This window comes from Setaria italica, chromosome VII (genome assembly GCF_000263155.2).
Source record: "Setaria italica strain Yugu1 chromosome VII, Setaria_italica_v2.0, whole genome shotgun sequence".
NCBI lineage: Eukaryota > Viridiplantae > Streptophyta > Magnoliopsida > Poales > Poaceae > Setaria > Setaria italica.
Window position 1 is genome coordinate 30,689,639 of NC_028456.1, and position 15,765 is coordinate 30,705,403.

Below are 15,765 nucleotides of genomic sequence, written 5' to 3' on the forward strand. Positions count from 1 at the left end.
ACATTCTCAAATCATTAACTAATTAAAATTAATAGATTCATCTCGCGAATTAGACTCCATCTGTGCAATTAGCCTATATTTAATATTCTTAATAGTATCAAATATCCGATGTGATAGGTGCTAAATTTTTGTAGGCTATACACCCCCGCACATTGCGCCGCCAAGAGCCCAAGAGCGCGGCCAGCCGGCCACCTCGGTAAGTCCACACAGAGCGCACTCCACCGTGGCAGAGAGCCATCACGGGAGCTATGGTGTGCACCACCGCCACGGCACCCACACGCACGAGCGGAGCCGTCAAGCCGCCGCACATGGCAAGGAAGGGGCGAGCAGGGGAACGCGTGCACGACGTCTGCACGAGAGCCGGGAAGCACGCACGCGGGAAGCCGATGTGGCAACCTGGGCTGCTTGGCCCAGAAGGCTTTGAGCGGCCCATGGGCACCCCGACTCCCACTTGTCCTCTATTTTTTTTTGTCATTTCTTTTCTTTAAATTAGTAACTGATTTCCTCATTCAAAATTTGAATAAAAAAATCAAACCTAAAAACTGGGTGGGGAGGAGGGGGACCCGAAATACCAACAACTTTTATGGTGGCTAGTGATTGTGACACCAGGCCTCGGTGCAAAGGAACGGAGAGAAACACGGTACTAGTTCACCCAACTAGAATATGTAGTTTTTTTTTTGACATATTTACACACAGGGGAAAAACACAAATAATAGGATAAAAAATCGCTCGAGTGCGTAGCTGTTTCCTGTTTTGAGAAAGTTTCAAGAATCGTACTACCAGACCAGTCGGCATCGTTGTTGGCACTCGGCGTCCATCGTTGGTTACATTGACCTGTCCATCCCGGCCGCATCAGCTTCACACACCTCTCCCTTCTCCGGTTGGAGCTGCGGGTACAGGGCGCCTACCGATCCATCAAACACATCTCTTGCTTCATCCTTTTGCTAAAACAAGAAGTAGATCTCACGTCTCTGCCTCAAAGTCCTCTCTCTCCATGTCATGTCCTAGGAGGAGGCTAGGATACAGTACTTTTTCCTGCACGCCAGTGTCGTCTCCTACTTGTGTGGTGTCTACATAACGAGAGTCATCACCAACCACCAGTCGAACGTACAGTGTTCTAGTGCGCGGTTGCGAGCTAGTGAGTCCACACTCCCTTCTCCGGTGGCAGAGGTACGTGGTGACCGGCGTCCAGCAATGTCGGCCGGCAGCGAGAAGAAGAGGACGGCGTGCGTCACCGGAGGGAGCGGGTACATCGCCTCCGCGCTCGTGAAGATGCTGCTGGAGAAGGGCTACGCCGTGAAGACGACAGTCAGGAACCCCGGTTCGATTCGTTCATCTTTCTCTTCAGTTCAGTGTTTCGTGGCTGGTCCTGGTCCTTTTCATGGACAGAGGACCTGAACGCTTTTGCTTTTGATGAGTTGGGACTTGGGAGATAGTGGCATAGATGGTTCAAGAACCGGGATTCTAAGCTCAGGCAAATCAGCGAGCAAGAAAGAACCTGAAATCATAACTTTTATGATCCCCAAGACAACGCATGCTAAGAATCTCTGATAGTGCTCTGCATTGTGAATCTGAATCGCAGATGACATGGAGAAGAACTCTCACCTCAAGGACCTGCAGGCACTAGGCCCTTTGGAGGTCTTCCGCGCCGACTTGGATGAAGAAGGCAGCTTTGACGAGGCTGTCGCCGGCTGCGACTACGCCTTCCTCGTCGCCGCTCCGGTGAACATCCACACGAAGAATCCTGAGGTGCGCAGACGTCCACAGCACGTGTATGGCGGTTCCTCATTTGTCTTGTACTTGGTGACACGGCATCTGTACCTCATCGCTTCCTCGATTGGGTAACGGCAGAAAGAGATGATCGAGCCCGCTGTCAGGGGAACTCTGAACGTGTTGCGGTCGTGCGTGAAGGCCAGGACGGTGAAGCGCGTGGTCCTGACCTCGTCGGCGGCCGCGGTCTCCAGCAGGCCGGAGCTGCAAGGCGACGGCCACGTCCTGGACGAGGACTCCTGGTCCGACATGGAGTACCTCACCGCCAACAAATCCAGTTACTATGTACGCGCACACGCTTGCCAGCCTTATGTGCAGTAGTCCTGTCCCGTCGCCTGGATTCATGTCCTGAAACCGAAGTGCACAGTCTGCTCATGCTTCATTTCATCGATCGCAGGGATACCCGGTCTCGAAGGTGCTCTTGGAGAAGGCAGCGTGCAGGTTCGCGGAGGAACACGGCATCAGCCTCGCCACCGTCTGCCCCGTCGTGACCGTCGGCGAGGCACCGGCCCCGAACGCCCGCACCAGCGTCCCAAACTGCCTTTCCCTTCTATCTGGAGACGAGGCAGCGTTCGCCGTGCTGAACGCCATCGAGAGCGCCACGGGCTGTATTCCGATGGTTCACGTCGACGACCTCTGCCGCGCCGAGGTGTTCGTCGTCGAGGAGGACGCGGCCGCGGGGAGGTACATCTGCTGCAGCCTCAACACGACCATCGCCGAGCTCGGGCGTTTCCTGGCGCAGAAATACCCGCCGTACGGCGTGAAAACCCATCTGCTGTAAGAATCGGCTCCAGAGCTGTAGAGCACCGAATTCTGACGATGTTTTGCACTGATGACTGATACCGTTTGCTTGCACATTTGCAGCTCCGGAGACCGTCTTGAGAAGCCGAGAGTGTGCCTGTCATCTGCGAAGCTGCTGAGGGAAGGGTTCGAGTTCAAGTACAAGACGCTGGAGCACATCTACGACGACATGGTCGAGTACGGCAAGGCCGTGGGAATCCTGCCCAACTGACGTGATTCTCCTCTTCCTCTGCTTTCCGGTCGATGGTCACGAACTCGCGAGTCAGAACTCAGAACACAAAAACCATGCCTAGACTGCTAGTAAGCTGAACCTTAGCGGTTCAGTAAGTTCGTATAAGATGCGGTTCTGCACTTGTTTCGGCAATATCTTGTGGGAAACTAGTTCGGTCGCCGGCGCATTTTATCATACAGACAAAACGAGTTTTCATCTTACGATCAAGAGACATTTCGCTTTTTCGGTGCCTGGCCTTTGGGCAACTTGTACATCGACACCTGGTTCCATAGTATAGTATTTTAATTTTTACATTACGCCCAATCGTTTTGAGAAAGGGACGGAATTTGTCATTTCTCATTGCAAGGCATCAGCCACAAAAAGCTTCATATATCTTTATTGTTTCATCATGATCTTCACTATCTGCATTTTGAATTGTGTATGCTTCAAGGGGCCCTACTGATCCACGCACTAGCATAGCACCAGCAAGCAAAGTCGTGCTGCCTACCTGACACTTCCTCGTCCCTTCCTTTTCGAAAGCTTCTTCCCTTCTAGTCTTTCCTTTTTCCTTGAAAAACTTTTTGCGAACTACATTTAGATTTTTTTTTAATCCTATCTGGGATAAAGACATATCCTGAACCCGCGCCTCATTGTACAGACATATCCCGTAATTATTATCTGCTAATGGCCGGTTTAACTAAATCACATGTTTAAGCTAAGGCCCCGTTTGGTAGGGCTTCTCAAAGTGCTTCTCCACCGGCTTTTGGTGAAGCCCTATCAAAGGAGCAATTTCAAAACAACTTTACCCCCAAAGCCGGAGAGAAGCCGCAAAACGGCTTACACTAGAGAGGAAAAGCTGGAAAAAGTGGCTTTACCGGCTTCTCCTCTCTCTCCAAGCATTAAGTGATCATAAAATTACATATATTATCATTGAAAAGCCTTTTTACCAAACGTTTTGCAAAACGGCTTCAGCTTCATAAAAAAGTCACTCCACCGAAGAAGCCGAAGCTAAAGTCGTTTTATGAAAAGCCGAAGCTCTATCAAAGAGGATTAACTATTCCTAATAGTTTGCTCTGATCACATGCTCTTCGTGCTTGCGGCACCTCCAACCCCATCTAGGCACATGCTGTAACATCTTTCTGTATCTGATTTTGTTGCTCACCGTGGCCTTGAGGAAAATACACCACTCAATTTCCGATGCTGGACTGATTTGGAGGTGGCCGGTGGCGGCGGCGTCCGATAGTATTTGCTTGGGCTTCTTTTTTCCTTTTTTGAAATGGAATGGTCACTTGGGCTTTTGGGTTGTACCTCGTGTATTAGTTGGATTGGTCCAGTGGGCCTCTGAGGGGGCCACAGTACCCGTTGCGCACGTAAGGGCGTAAGCTCAACTGGCCCATTGGTCAACCCACAAGAAAAGATTGAGCCGATTTACTCTACCACCGAGTTAAAAGAGCTTGTTATTCAAGCCCCACTTTCAGAGGGTTTTTTTTTTGGTCGTCTGCATCCGTTACTTAGTCAACTCACGCAGACAGTAATACAGGAAAACCAATAACACAACATCGTTTTGTCCGTAGTAGTCTCTAGCCTAATTGTATTTTCTTCCCTCTAAATAGATAAGAGGTTTGCCTCAGTGTTTAACTGTTTATATCCTCCTCGTGTTCCACGATAGAGCGTGGTTGTAGTTATTTTCAATCTAGAAGTTCTTTTGCTAAAATACAAAGATTAGAGATGCAATAATTGTTTGAGCAAAGGGAAATCTCGAGCATACGGGTAAAAATTGGCCACATGTATATAACCGTCGGGTTGGAGTCGACAATATTAGCTATGCAGAAACCGATAAGTTATTATATAATATATATTAATAGAAAATATAAAGGATAAAAAAATCCCTCACAGTTACAACACACCACCGTCACCACAACATTCGTCCATATGATAATTGTTCATACGATAAGTAGAGCTATGAGACAACCACCGCAACACAGCATCCGCAGAGAGATGCCTTCAGCTAGCTGTGGCTGCCAAAACACCTTACCACTGCCATGCGTCGGCAAATGCCTACGCGCCGTTCCTTTGACTGTGGAATGCCCAAAACACCATCACCGCCACACTAGGAACAACAAGCATATCCATCACCATAAGAACGTACAACAACCGCCAACCAGTAGTCGTAGGCTCTCGTAGCCAGTAGGCTGACGATTTATCGCGAGCATCTTATCGCGAGCATCGTCGATCACGTCGACGCTGTCGTACACACCACGACGTAGCAGCAGTAGTAGTAGTAGTAGTTTGGTGTAGAGGTTGGCGTGTATTGGTGCAGCTAGACGCGCGCGGCACGCAAGAGGACGAGATCCAGGGTGAGCCCGGGGCCGAAGCCGCAGAGCGCGCCCCAGTGGCACCCCTCCCCTGCGGTGCCGCAGCCGTTGGCGGCGGACCAGCGGCGCATGCCGTCGAGGATGAACCACACGGACGCGCTGCCCATGTTGCCGTACTCGGCGAGCACCTCGCGAGAGGCCCGCATCTTGGCCGGCTCCAGCCCAAGCGCCGTCTCCACCTTGTCCAGGATTAGGCGGCCCCCAGGGTAATGCAACGCCCAGAACAGCGCGTTCCAGTCGCCGTCAGTGACGGAGCCGCCGAGAAACCCCCGAAGGGCGGCCTCGAGGTTGCTCGCAAACATAGACGGCCCTTCCCTGACGAGACTGATCGTAAGGCCCAGGGGCGGATCTAGGGCCCGGGCTGCCCAGGCTGCAGCCCGGGGCGAGCCCATGTAGCCCCTTTAACATATGTGGTATTTAGCTTAACAAAAGGAGATTTATTAGGTAAGATTAGACTGTTTTGGTGCTGATTCAGCAACTTAGCCCGGGGTGCAGCTCCATTTTGGATCCGCCCCTGGTAAGGCCCGCCTCCCGGATGAGCCCTCGCATGGCGTCGCCCGTTCCTGGCACGGTGAGCTGCCTCGAGCGCACGATCTCGAACAGCGGCCTCTCACTCCCGTCCCCCGCCGCCGCGGCGGAGTCGGCGCCGCGGATGGCGATGATGCTGACCTCGACGAGGACGGCCAGCACGCGGGCGCCGGCGTTGTTCTCGGCGAGGTCCTTGGCGAGGCACAGCGTGGACGCGCCGACGACACAGCCCTGGTGGTAGACGCCGAGGCGGCTGGCGGAGGGGGAGAGCCCGAGGAGGCGGGCGACGTGGTAGTCGGCGCCGGGCTGGTCGCTGCCGCCGCTGTTGCAGCCCACGATGAGGTGGGTGATGTCCACCACCGTCCTCCCCCACTCCTTGAGCGCGGCGGCGGCGGCCGCGGCGCCGAGTTCAGGGATCTTGGCCGAGATGATGTCCTTGCGCTTGTCCAGACTTGGCCCCCCGTGCGTGGTCATCTCAGGATTAGCGCCCAGCAGTGCCTCGTCGATGTACAGGTGCCGCTTCCTAATGGCCGATTTCTGACCTGCAAATAAATGACCTCACTGTGAATGTTGTGTGTGCGTACGTGTGTGTGTATACATACATGTGTACATATATTTATATAGATATATATATATGCATCGCTAGGTACTGTACGTACATATACGCCTGAACCTGTCCTTGAGCTCCTCCTTGATGTGGTCCGGGAAGTCCGGGAAGTCGCTCTGCAGCATCACATTACTGGGATTGGCCGTCCCGATCGCCAAGGAGGAGGCCGTGCCCATCGCCCTCTTATGCTCGTACACCCTAGGACCATCGATATCCATGGCCGTTAAGCTGATGGAGATCGATCGATGCCTGTCTCCTCCGAAAGGCCAGCTACCATGCCTATTTATAGCATGGTTTTAAGTCTCCCGCTTTAAGCTTCCGCTATAACCCGCTATACCTACTTGAGCCATTTTATACAACGTGCTGAGAACGTTTTTCATTAAGAAGAAGAGAGTTTGTTTACAAGAAGAAAAAAGAAGAGTACAGTCTGAAAGAAGCATAACGAACAACAAGAACAACCACACTGAACTTTTGATCCCTAACAGCCCGCCGAAGCCGAAAGCCTTGCCTCCCCTAGAATGGCGGGAGCCAACGCCACCGACTGTAGAGCAGATCGGTCATGCACCTAACGGTTCCGTTCCCGCCACAATGACCAAGCGACTAACCAAACCAGGGTATCAAATCCTTTCCGACGTGGTTTAGGCACCCTCTTCCGAAATTGTAGCCACCATGAAGCGAGCGCACCTTCCTCTTGGGGCACTAATGTTTGGAGGTTCTCATAACAAAGAGTGCGAAACCACGTTTCCCAACTATGTACACAACCAGTGAGAAAATGATCTCTAGTTTCCATCTCTTGTGCACACAGAGCACAATCATCTCTATCACGGAGCCCATGGCGACGGAGATGGTTAGAAGTCCAACAACGACCATGTAGAACAAGCCATCCGAAGAACTTGCTTTTACCCGAGGCCTGAACCTTCCAAAGTTGTTGCGCCCTCAGGAGATGCGACCTGCCTAGGAAAAGTGCTTTATAAGCAGAAGCGGAAGAGAACTCCCCAGATGGCGACCACCTCCATACGAACTTGTCTGGCGAGCGGTTTAGAGTCCAGCCCTGAAGCAAATCCCATATGCTCAGGTACTGCAGAACGACTTGGACCGTGAGAGCATATGAGATGTCGTTGATCCAACGTCGATCGGTTAGCCCCTCACGCACCGTGCGCTTATTCCTTATGCGTGGTGGTACGACTGCCCAAAGGTTTGGTGCTTGAGATCGGATACAACAACCGTTGATCCAACGGTCTGATCAGAACAAGGCAATATCGCCGTTACCCACCACGACCGTGACAGAGGCATCGAAGAAGGCTTTAGATAGCCGGCTGGTTGGGAGTCGATAGCCTCTCCACGTCCTCATATCATCCGTTCGTGTAAGCCACATCCAGCGCATTCTAAGTGCCAAAACCCATCAACTGTAAGTTCGGGATGCCAAGACCTCCATAGACAGTAGCACAGGAGGCGTTAAGCTAGGCGACCACACATTTCCCACTAGAAGCAACCTTAGTACCACACCACACGAATCCCCTCATCAGGTTTCAATAGTCTTAACAGCCCAAGGGGAAATAGTTGTGGCCATAGAAATGTGCACTAGGATCGCACACAACGTAGACTTCACTAGAGTCAGACGCCCGCTCTTATTAAGCAGCCTCCCTTTCCAGACGGGTAGGCGCTTAGCGACCTTATTGACCAGCGGTTGTAGCGAGGACTTAGGCAACTTGCGAATCGATAGCGGAACGCCCAAGTATGTACAAAGGAATTCCGAGGTTTGGCACCACAAGGTTTCCTTGGCCAGGTTAATATGTTCGTTAGAGCTGTTGATGGGGAACATTTGACTTTTCGAGTAGCTAGTAGATAAGCCGATAGCCTTTTCAAAGCATGTAAAGATCTCCCTGACGACTGAGAGGTCTTGTTATGCCGGTGTGAGAAACAAAACTACATCATCCGCATATGTGAAGTCCTATGTCTGATGTTAGTGCTTAACGTGTCGAGAAGACCCCTTTCCTCCGCTATGTTGATCATGGAATTCAAGCATTCCATGACAAGTACAAAGAGCATCGGGGAAAGGGGTCCCCCTACCTTAGCCCGTAACCATGGCAAATCCTCCTCCCAGGGACACCATTGAGAAGAACCTTGGTGCTCGTCGTGGAAAGCAACATGGAGACCCAGTTAGTCCAAGTTCTTGGGCATCCTACTACCGTCAGTAGTTCCAAAAGGAAGAACCAAGAGACCGAGTCAAAAGCCTTTGCCAGATCAATCTTAAACATTATCTTGGGTATCTTTTTTGTAGCTAAAGTCTTCATCGTACCCTGTACGTACCGGAAGTTATCTTGAATTTGACGACCTTTGATAAAAGCACTTTGGTTAGGTGATATTAAGCGACCTAAATTCATAGAGAAACGATTAGCTAGAACTTTGGATAAGATTTTGCCAAAGCTGTGGATGAGACTTATGGGACAGTAGTCGCCCAAGGAGGATGGGTCATCTTTCTTAGGCAACAATGTTAGTAGTGCGTCATTCAAGAAGTAAAAGCTTCGGCAGTCCATTGATGAGAGGGCGTCAAAAGCCCCAACAGTGTTCCCCTTGATCATCGGCCAAGCCGTAGTATAGAAGCGACCAGTAAATCTGTCCGGGCCGGGGGCCTTATCCGGAGGCATTTCTCTAATGACATCCCATATTTCAGCTTCCATGAACAGGCTACCTAAGTTAGAAAGATCTAGCTGGGGGAGGCCAAGGGTCTTGAAGTCGAGAGCGCATGTCCTATCGCAAGAGGTGCCCAGAATCCCTTCAAAGTAGTTGAAGGCTGCCTCCGTCTTCTCTTCCTCCCCCCTAAGAACGACCCCATCCACCTCCAGCGAAGTAATGTGGTTTTTCCATCGACGATGATTCGCATGGAGATGAAAGAACTTGGTATTAGAATCGCCTTCATGTAGCCACCGCATGGAGGATCGTTGGTGAGCGATGGTGTGTTCCAGGGATGTAAGCCTAAGAAACCTAAGCTTGAGGAAGTGGTGAAGAGCTTACTCAGCTAAGGATAGCGACCTAAGGTCCTTTAAGGCGGAAAATAAGCTCCTTAGCAACCTGAATCTGAGTGCAGATGCTGTCGACCTTTTTGGAGCTCCATCGCTTCAACTCCTTCGTCGTCTCATGCATCAAGTGATCAATTTTGTGCAAGGAATTGATGCAGGGCCTCGGCCACCCTCATGCTATGGCGACCGCCTCTGCGAACCCCTCGAATTGTGGCCAGAAGGATTCGAACCGGAACCGTCGCTTGGGGTGAACGACATCGTCAAACTGTAGAAGCAAGGGGGCATGGTTGTAGCATCGGGTCACACGTGCTTGAAGTGAGCACATGTGAAAGCAACATTCCTAGTCGACAGACATGAAGACCCGATCAATACGCTCAAGTGTTGGATGCGACCTTTCGTTACTCCAAGTGAAGAGACGACCATGTAAGAGGACTTCCTTAAGGTCCAAATCATTAAGGAATCTCCAGAAATGACCCATCATGCGCCTTGAGAGGGAACCGTTGTTTTTGTCAGCCGCCTAGTATATTAAATTAAAGTCCCCCCCCAAAGGACCCACGGGCTATCTAAAGTTGCCCTGAGGGATCGCAACACGTTGAGGAAAGCTATCTTCCCTTCATCATCCTGAGGTCCATAGACAGACGTGAGCCACCAGGATTGCGTCGAGCTGGAGCAAAGGGCGACCCTTGCCATTACTGAGTTTGCATCCAGGGATGTGTTGGTGATCAACCAAACGTTAACATTCCAGGCACTTAAAATACCCCCACGGGTGTGGGTGGCGTTAAGCGCGACATAGTCGAAATCAAGATCAAGCATATCTAAAATAAGTGCATCAGTTACGGAGTTAAGTTTAGTTTCTTGAAGACAAAGAAGGGAGATCTTCTCTGACCTAACAAGCTCACGGACCGCTGTGCGCCTAGCTCAATGATTCAAGCCACGCACGTTCCAAACCACCGTATGTTCATTCATAGTTACATATACAACAACCAATGACCAACCTAAACAAAGGACTACGCCGAGCACCGCCCACAGACCGCTGGGTCCTCCGGGAAGAGCTCTCTGGTAGCCGCCTGCACATCCTCATCCCCTAAGATGCAATACTACGCGAGACTCAATCTTGCTACCAAACAACTTTTGTATTGCTCTACAATGATCGTCCGAAAGCTCGATCGCAAACAACCTCAAGTACTCTTGAAAGGGGGAAGTGTCGAGCCCCTCATCATTCCCAACGATGCCGAGACACCTCATGATTACTTCTATACCGCCGGGGTTGGGTTGGACCCACATCCCCTAGAGAGAGCCGCAATGCGGCTGTTGCGGCGGTCGGCAGGCGACGAAGCCAATGGGTGGCGCCTTAGGACGGCGCACGCGCGGCTTGATTGAGAAGGGCTACGCCGTCAAGACGACGGTCAGGAACCCCGGTTCGATTCCTTCCTTGATCCCTTTTCAGTTCAGTGCATAGTGGGGCTTGTGGCTGGTCGTTTTCCTGTCTAGTAGAACTGCAGAAGAATATCTTCTGGACCAGTGTAGCATAGCACAAGAATCTGAACGTTGTTACTGTCGATCTGAATATCCCATCCCAGAGGACATGGCGAAGAACTCCAACTTCACGGCCTTGCAAGCAATCGGGACCTTGGAGATCCTCCGCACCGACCTTGATGAAGAAGGCAGCTTTGACGACGCCGTTGCCGGCTGTGACTACGCCTTCCTCGTCGCAGCTTCGGTGAACCTGACGTCGGAGAACCCTGAGGTGCGGGGACATCACCAACCAGTCACACTGTTAAATCTCTCTTAGCTTCAAGTTGCCATTCAGTGACTGAGCCTCGCTCGTCTGATATGTACGGCAGAAAGACCAGATCGAGCCGTCCGTGCGAGGAACCTTGAACGTGATGAGGTCGTGCGTGAAAGCCGGGACGGTGAGGCGCGTCGTCTTGACCTCGTCGGCGTCCTCGGTCTACGTCAGGCCGGAGCTGCAAGGCGACGGGCACGTACTGGACGAGGACTCCTGGTCCGGCGTCGAGCCCCTCACCGCCGACAAGCCTGGATTCTGGGTACGCGTTTCTCACTCTGAAACGGAACGTTTCTATCTGTTTGCTGTCCTGCTGATCGATGACCCCGTGCTTGGGTTGCATCTTCACACGCAGGCGTACCCGGTGTCCAAGGTGCTCTTGGAGAAGGAGGCGTGCCGGTTCGCGGAGGAGCACGGCATCAGCCTCGTCACCGTCTGCCCCGTCCTCACCGTCGGCGCCGCGCCGGCCACAAGGATTCAGAGCCAGACGAATGTGAGCGTCCCCGCCAGCCTCTCCTTGCTATCCGGTGAGAATCGAAGCGCGCCAGCTTCTCCAGTTTTTTTGCTTTATTCAGACGGCATCGGATCGGAGAGGTTGGGAGGATGACCACGCGCGTGTCGATTTCCGGCGACCAGGCAGTGTTCGGCGTGCTGAGAAGCATCGAGATGGAAACCGGCTGTGTGCCGCTGGTTCACGTCGACGACCTCTGCCGCGCCGAGGTGTTCGTCGCCGAGGCGGCGGCGGCCGCGGGGAGGTACATCTGCTGCAGCCTCAACTCGACCATCGTCGAGATCGCCGGTTTCCTGGCGGCGAAGTATCCGCAGTACGACGTGAACACCAATATGTAAGAATCGGCTTCAGAGCTCTGAATCCTGACACCTGCTTTTGCGCTGTTTCGCGGATGAACCATCGTTTGCCTGCACTTGGCAGCTCCGGCGAGCTGCTGGAGAAGCCGAGAGTGTGCCTCTCGTCTGCCAAGCTGGTTGGGGAAGGGTTTGAGTTCAAGTACAAGACCCTGGATGAGATATACCACGACAACGTGGAGTACGGCAAGGCTCTCGGGCTTGTGCCCAACTGATGTCATGCTCTTCTGCTTTCGGTCGGTGATGAGGATTCATCAGGAGTCAGAACACGAAAACCATGTGGTTGCAAAATAAGCCTATGCTGCTACTGCCAATAAGCTGAACGGTAGCGGTTCAGTCAGTTCGTATCGGATGTGTACTTCTGTCACGTTAATAAAAGGAAAAATTGCAGGGTTCTTGAATTCTTTCGACAATAACTTGCAGGTTTGATTGTGGATACAAATCATTCTGATAGTTCAAACTAATTAAATCACTAGCATCATTTTGCAGACAATTACGAATTTGATCTTTTGACCAAAATTTCGGAACTATGGGTGCGATTGGATAGGTAGGTGCCCACGGCGGCCGGCCAAAATTCGGTCATCGACGTGGGCAAAATTCGTGAGCGGCCCATTCCTCCGGCTAATTTTGGCCCGCCAACGCTGCCGGGCTGACGCAAAGTCGCAAACGATAATGAAATCAAATGACAGCGGTATGGCCTTCACCTCCGCAGATACTTCCGATCATCCACCGCTAGTTGCGCGTTCTTGGCGGCGCACACCGCCTTTGCCGCTACAGGATCATTGGAGAAAGCATCGCACATTTGCTTGTTTATTTTTCTGAGCAAAAACAGTAGGGGTCTTGATGATGAGAACAGAGATCTCATTGCTCCGGCCAGCCAAAGGATCAGTTATCACTGTCGGATTTCGTGATTTGGCAACACAACTGAACGGTCTTTGCAGGCCGGTAGTTCCTGTCTCACGTAGAGACTGCCCTTCTCTAGATCTGGAAGGAAAGCATGGGCTCGAGATGGGAGATTGGATGGTATCATCATTATATAGGCCAGTAACAGATCCTATTTTGCCCCGATCTAGATCTGGAAGGAAAGCATGGGCTCTAGTTATCATCATTACAGATGGCATGAAACAAACGAGAAGTAAACGGTATCCGATAGTCCCGTAAAAGTGTAATCAGATAATGGAGCAAAACAACCCAATCAAAAATACCTTAAATGTACGTCTAGCCGGCCCATACCCGGATGTGTCTTCAAACTTAAGGACCAAATCCCTGCAATTGATATTATGGAAAGTACTTCCTCCATCCTAAATTTAATCATTTTAACTTTTCTAAATTCATAAATTTTACTTATACATCGAGACATATTGTAAAACCAAAGCCACCTGTAATTTAAATTTAAAATCGAGGGAGCAATTCTTAGCAAATGACAATATTCCGACATGTATTTATGAGGCCATTCTCAATTAGGGATTTCATGTTTATGTTTTCAAAATGCCACATAGCAAGAGAACCTTCTTATCTTACTATTATTGGAGGCTCCTTTTGAAGGCTCTAGGTGAAGCACCTAGGATCCTAAGTGAACACTCTAGAAAAAGAGAGAAATTCTTACAGAAAAGCAAAACATCCAACCACCAATGGAAAGACTCAAATCATCATAGCCATCGGATCTATTATGTTTTCTAAAAAAATACTCACCTATGCTATTATGAAAATACATAAAGTAATCCCTAAATCTATATCTAAATTACCCACCTCTGCCATTATATAAAATTAACTAAAGTAACCCCCTATTCTTCGTCAAAATTACCCACTTATGCCATTATAAACAATATTTAGAATAGCCCTCTAAATTTGCAACTAAATTGCCCACCACTAATACTTAAAAAACTTAAAGTGACCCCTTAAATTTGCATCTATATTACCCATATATGCCATTATTAAAAATAACATGAGGTAACCCTCTATTTGAATCCAAATCACCTTAATTAAAAATATACAGCAATATATGGTTCTAAACCGTCTATTTCTTACACTATTGGTATATGATATAAAAATTAAGGTATATACACATGATATGTGTCACCATTTATAAAGATATAGAGGAAGTGATGAGAATATATATTTCTATGTTAAAATTGTAGCTCAAACTCAAGATCCACTAAACAAATTCAAATGCATACTTGCGATGCAAAATGAAAAGTTGAACATTTTAAATGTGGATGAAAATATTATAGAGTAATTACTAACTAAAATCTATCACAATTGTATGAAGATAATATGTATATATCTATATAAGTATTATGTTCGAATATTTAACAAATTAGATGTAGCTCATGATAATAGTTTTCTAGCAATATGGTCTCTTTTTTTTCACTGGAGACTCCGCATTAGTTCTCACGAGACATGCTAGAAAATAGAAGAGACAAATGCTAGAAATTCTCACAAAAATCAAAATTATCAATGCTAGAAATTCTCACAAAAATCAAAATTATCAATGCTAGAAATTCTCACAAAAAATCAAAATTATCAAACATCAATCCTATAATCTCTAATAATCATAACATTTGATCTGTTATATTTTCTAAAAAGTTATCATTATAAAGCATAACTTAAAACGTCATTTTAAATTTGTATCTAAGTTACCCACATATGTCGTTATTAAAAATAACCTAAAGTAAACACCTAAATTTTAATACATTTACTTCATATGCATCATACAGAAATTTTCAGAAGTAAATTAATATATAATTTTAAATTACTTATTTATGTCATTGTTAATATAGAAATACTAAGTTAAAGTATGTATACATGATGAGTGTCACCATTTAGACCATTTATACATGTATGTGCGGAATTGATGAAACATATTGATTTTTCATGCTAAACAAAATGTATGAAAGTGTGATACAAAATGAAAAAAGTGTGAATATGGATGAAAAAGTGTATAGAGTAACTATTAAAAAATTAATCACAAATGGATAAAGATAAGTACATATTTATATAAATATTATGTTGAAGTATTGAAAAAAAATAAGAGAGTAGTAGGTAAACAATTTTGATTAGTAGAATACAATAGCTTTCAAAAATATTTGACTGTGCGGGAGCACGGGTTGATGGACTAGTTAATTTGTAATTCAAATAGTTTTATACAATGCATTGTTTTATTCATTGGTGTTTCTTAGGCCATATGCAAGACACAAACTGTGTTAGAAATAATGTATATATGGTTTCATCACCATGAAACTCATTTCACATCTCTCTTCATTAACTTTTTGTCACATTATCAAAAACGCTAACATGGCACTCTACTTAAGAAAATGAAACTCCCACGGTAGGGTGTTTGGATACCACCTGCTAAAATTTAGCACCTGTCACATTGGATATTTGATATTAATTAGAAGTATTAAACATATGCTAATTACAAAACTAATTGTACAGATGGAGTCTACTTCGCGAGATGAATCTATTAAGCCCAATTAGTCCATGATTTGACAATATGGTACTACAATAACCATTTGCTAATGATAAACTAATTAGGCTTAATAGATTCATCTCGCGAATTAGACTCCATCTGTGCAATTAGTTTTGTAATTAGCTCATATTTAGTCCTTCTAATTAGCATTCGAATATACAATATAATATTGATAAAGTTTAGCACCATGTATCCAAACGTAAACTCGGGAGGCTCTTCATGTGACTTAGCGCACTGGGATTGGCCCACGCTGATGCCCAGGCAGGGTCCTTTCGTACGAGGACCATGTGGCAGACCACTATTGAACAAACGATAAATGGTGACACATTTATCT

At 48.1% G+C, this 15,765-nt stretch overlaps 3 protein-coding genes across 4 annotated transcripts; 2 read left to right on the top strand and 1 right to left on the bottom strand.

Moving 5' to 3' along the window:
• The first annotated feature begins 833 nt into the window (after positions 1 to 833).
• Positions 834 to 3,092, top strand: LOC101758322 (anthocyanidin reductase ((2S)-flavan-3-ol-forming)). 2 transcript variants are annotated; one of them, XM_004976857.4, is made up of 6 exons: positions 834 to 1,074; positions 1,149 to 1,321; positions 1,583 to 1,749; positions 1,852 to 2,055; positions 2,168 to 2,547; positions 2,635 to 3,092. In XM_004976857.4, exons 1-6 carry the CDS (start codon positions 995 to 997, stop codon positions 2,780 to 2,782), a joined length of 1,152 nt encoding a protein of 383 aa, XP_004976914.1. In that variant the 5' UTR covers positions 834 to 994; the 3' UTR covers positions 2,783 to 3,092. The 2 variants fall into 2 exon arrangements, with proteins under 2 accessions (XP_004976914.1, XP_012703009.1); XM_012847555.3 differs by lacking the exon at positions 834 to 1,074 and having other exon boundaries at positions 1,087 to 1,321.
• A 2,010-nt stretch (positions 3,093 to 5,102) lies between these two features.
• Positions 5,103 to 6,510, bottom strand: LOC101783722 (phenylpropanoylacetyl-CoA synthase). Its single transcript, XM_022828554.1, has 3 exons — positions 6,345 to 6,510; positions 5,637 to 6,242; positions 5,103 to 5,506 (listed from the first exon to the last, which is right to left on the bottom strand). Exons 1-3 carry the CDS (start codon positions 6,508 to 6,510, stop codon positions 5,103 to 5,105), a joined length of 1,176 nt encoding a protein of 391 aa, XP_022684289.1.
• A 4,141-nt stretch (positions 6,511 to 10,651) lies between these two features.
• LOC101784129 (anthocyanidin reductase ((2S)-flavan-3-ol-forming)) lies at positions 10,652 to 12,177 on the top strand. The gene is made up of 6 exons (XM_004978200.1): positions 10,652 to 10,730; positions 10,893 to 11,059; positions 11,157 to 11,360; positions 11,454 to 11,637; positions 11,739 to 11,943; positions 12,030 to 12,177. Exons 1-6 carry the CDS (start codon positions 10,652 to 10,654, stop codon positions 12,175 to 12,177), a joined length of 987 nt encoding a protein of 328 aa, XP_004978257.1.
• Positions 12,178 to 15,765: the final 3,588 nt, after the last annotated feature.

Excerpts from the sequence above, each read along its gene's own strand:
- LOC101784129 (XM_004978200.1), top strand. The coding sequence starts at position 10,652 with ATGGGTGGCGCCTTAGGACGGCGCACGCGCGGCTTGATTGAGAAGGGC. Across the intron at positions 10,731-10,892 it reads GACGACGGTCAGGAACCCCG|AGGACATGGCGAAGAACTCC; the intron begins GTTCGATTCCTT and ends ATCCCATCCCAG. Across the intron at positions 11,638-11,738 it reads GCTATCCGGTGAGAATCGAA|TGTTCGGCGTGCTGAGAAGC; the intron begins GCGCGCCAGCTT and ends GCGACCAGGCAG.
- LOC101758322 (XM_004976857.4), top strand. The coding sequence starts at position 995 with ATGTCATGTCCTAGGAGGAGGCTAGGATACAGTACTTTTTCCTGCACG. Across the intron at positions 1,075-1,148 it reads CCTACTTGTGTGGTGTCTAC|ACTCCCTTCTCCGGTGGCAG; the intron begins ATAACGAGAGTC and ends TAGTGAGTCCAC. Across the intron at positions 2,056-2,167 it reads CCAACAAATCCAGTTACTAT|GGATACCCGGTCTCGAAGGT; the intron begins GTACGCGCACAC and ends CATCGATCGCAG.
- LOC101783722 (XM_022828554.1), bottom strand. The coding sequence starts at position 6,510 with ATGGATATCGATGGTCCTAGGGTGTACGAGCATAAGAGGGCGATGGGC. Across the intron at positions 6,243-6,344 it reads GGACAGGTTCAGGCGTATAT|GTCATTTATTTGCAGGTCAG; the intron begins GTACGTACAGTA and ends ATTCACAGTGAG. Across the intron at positions 5,507-5,636 it reads GGAGCTGCACCCCGGGCTAA|ATCCGCCCCTGGGCCTTACG; the intron begins GTTGCTGAATCA and ends CCCGGGCCCTAG.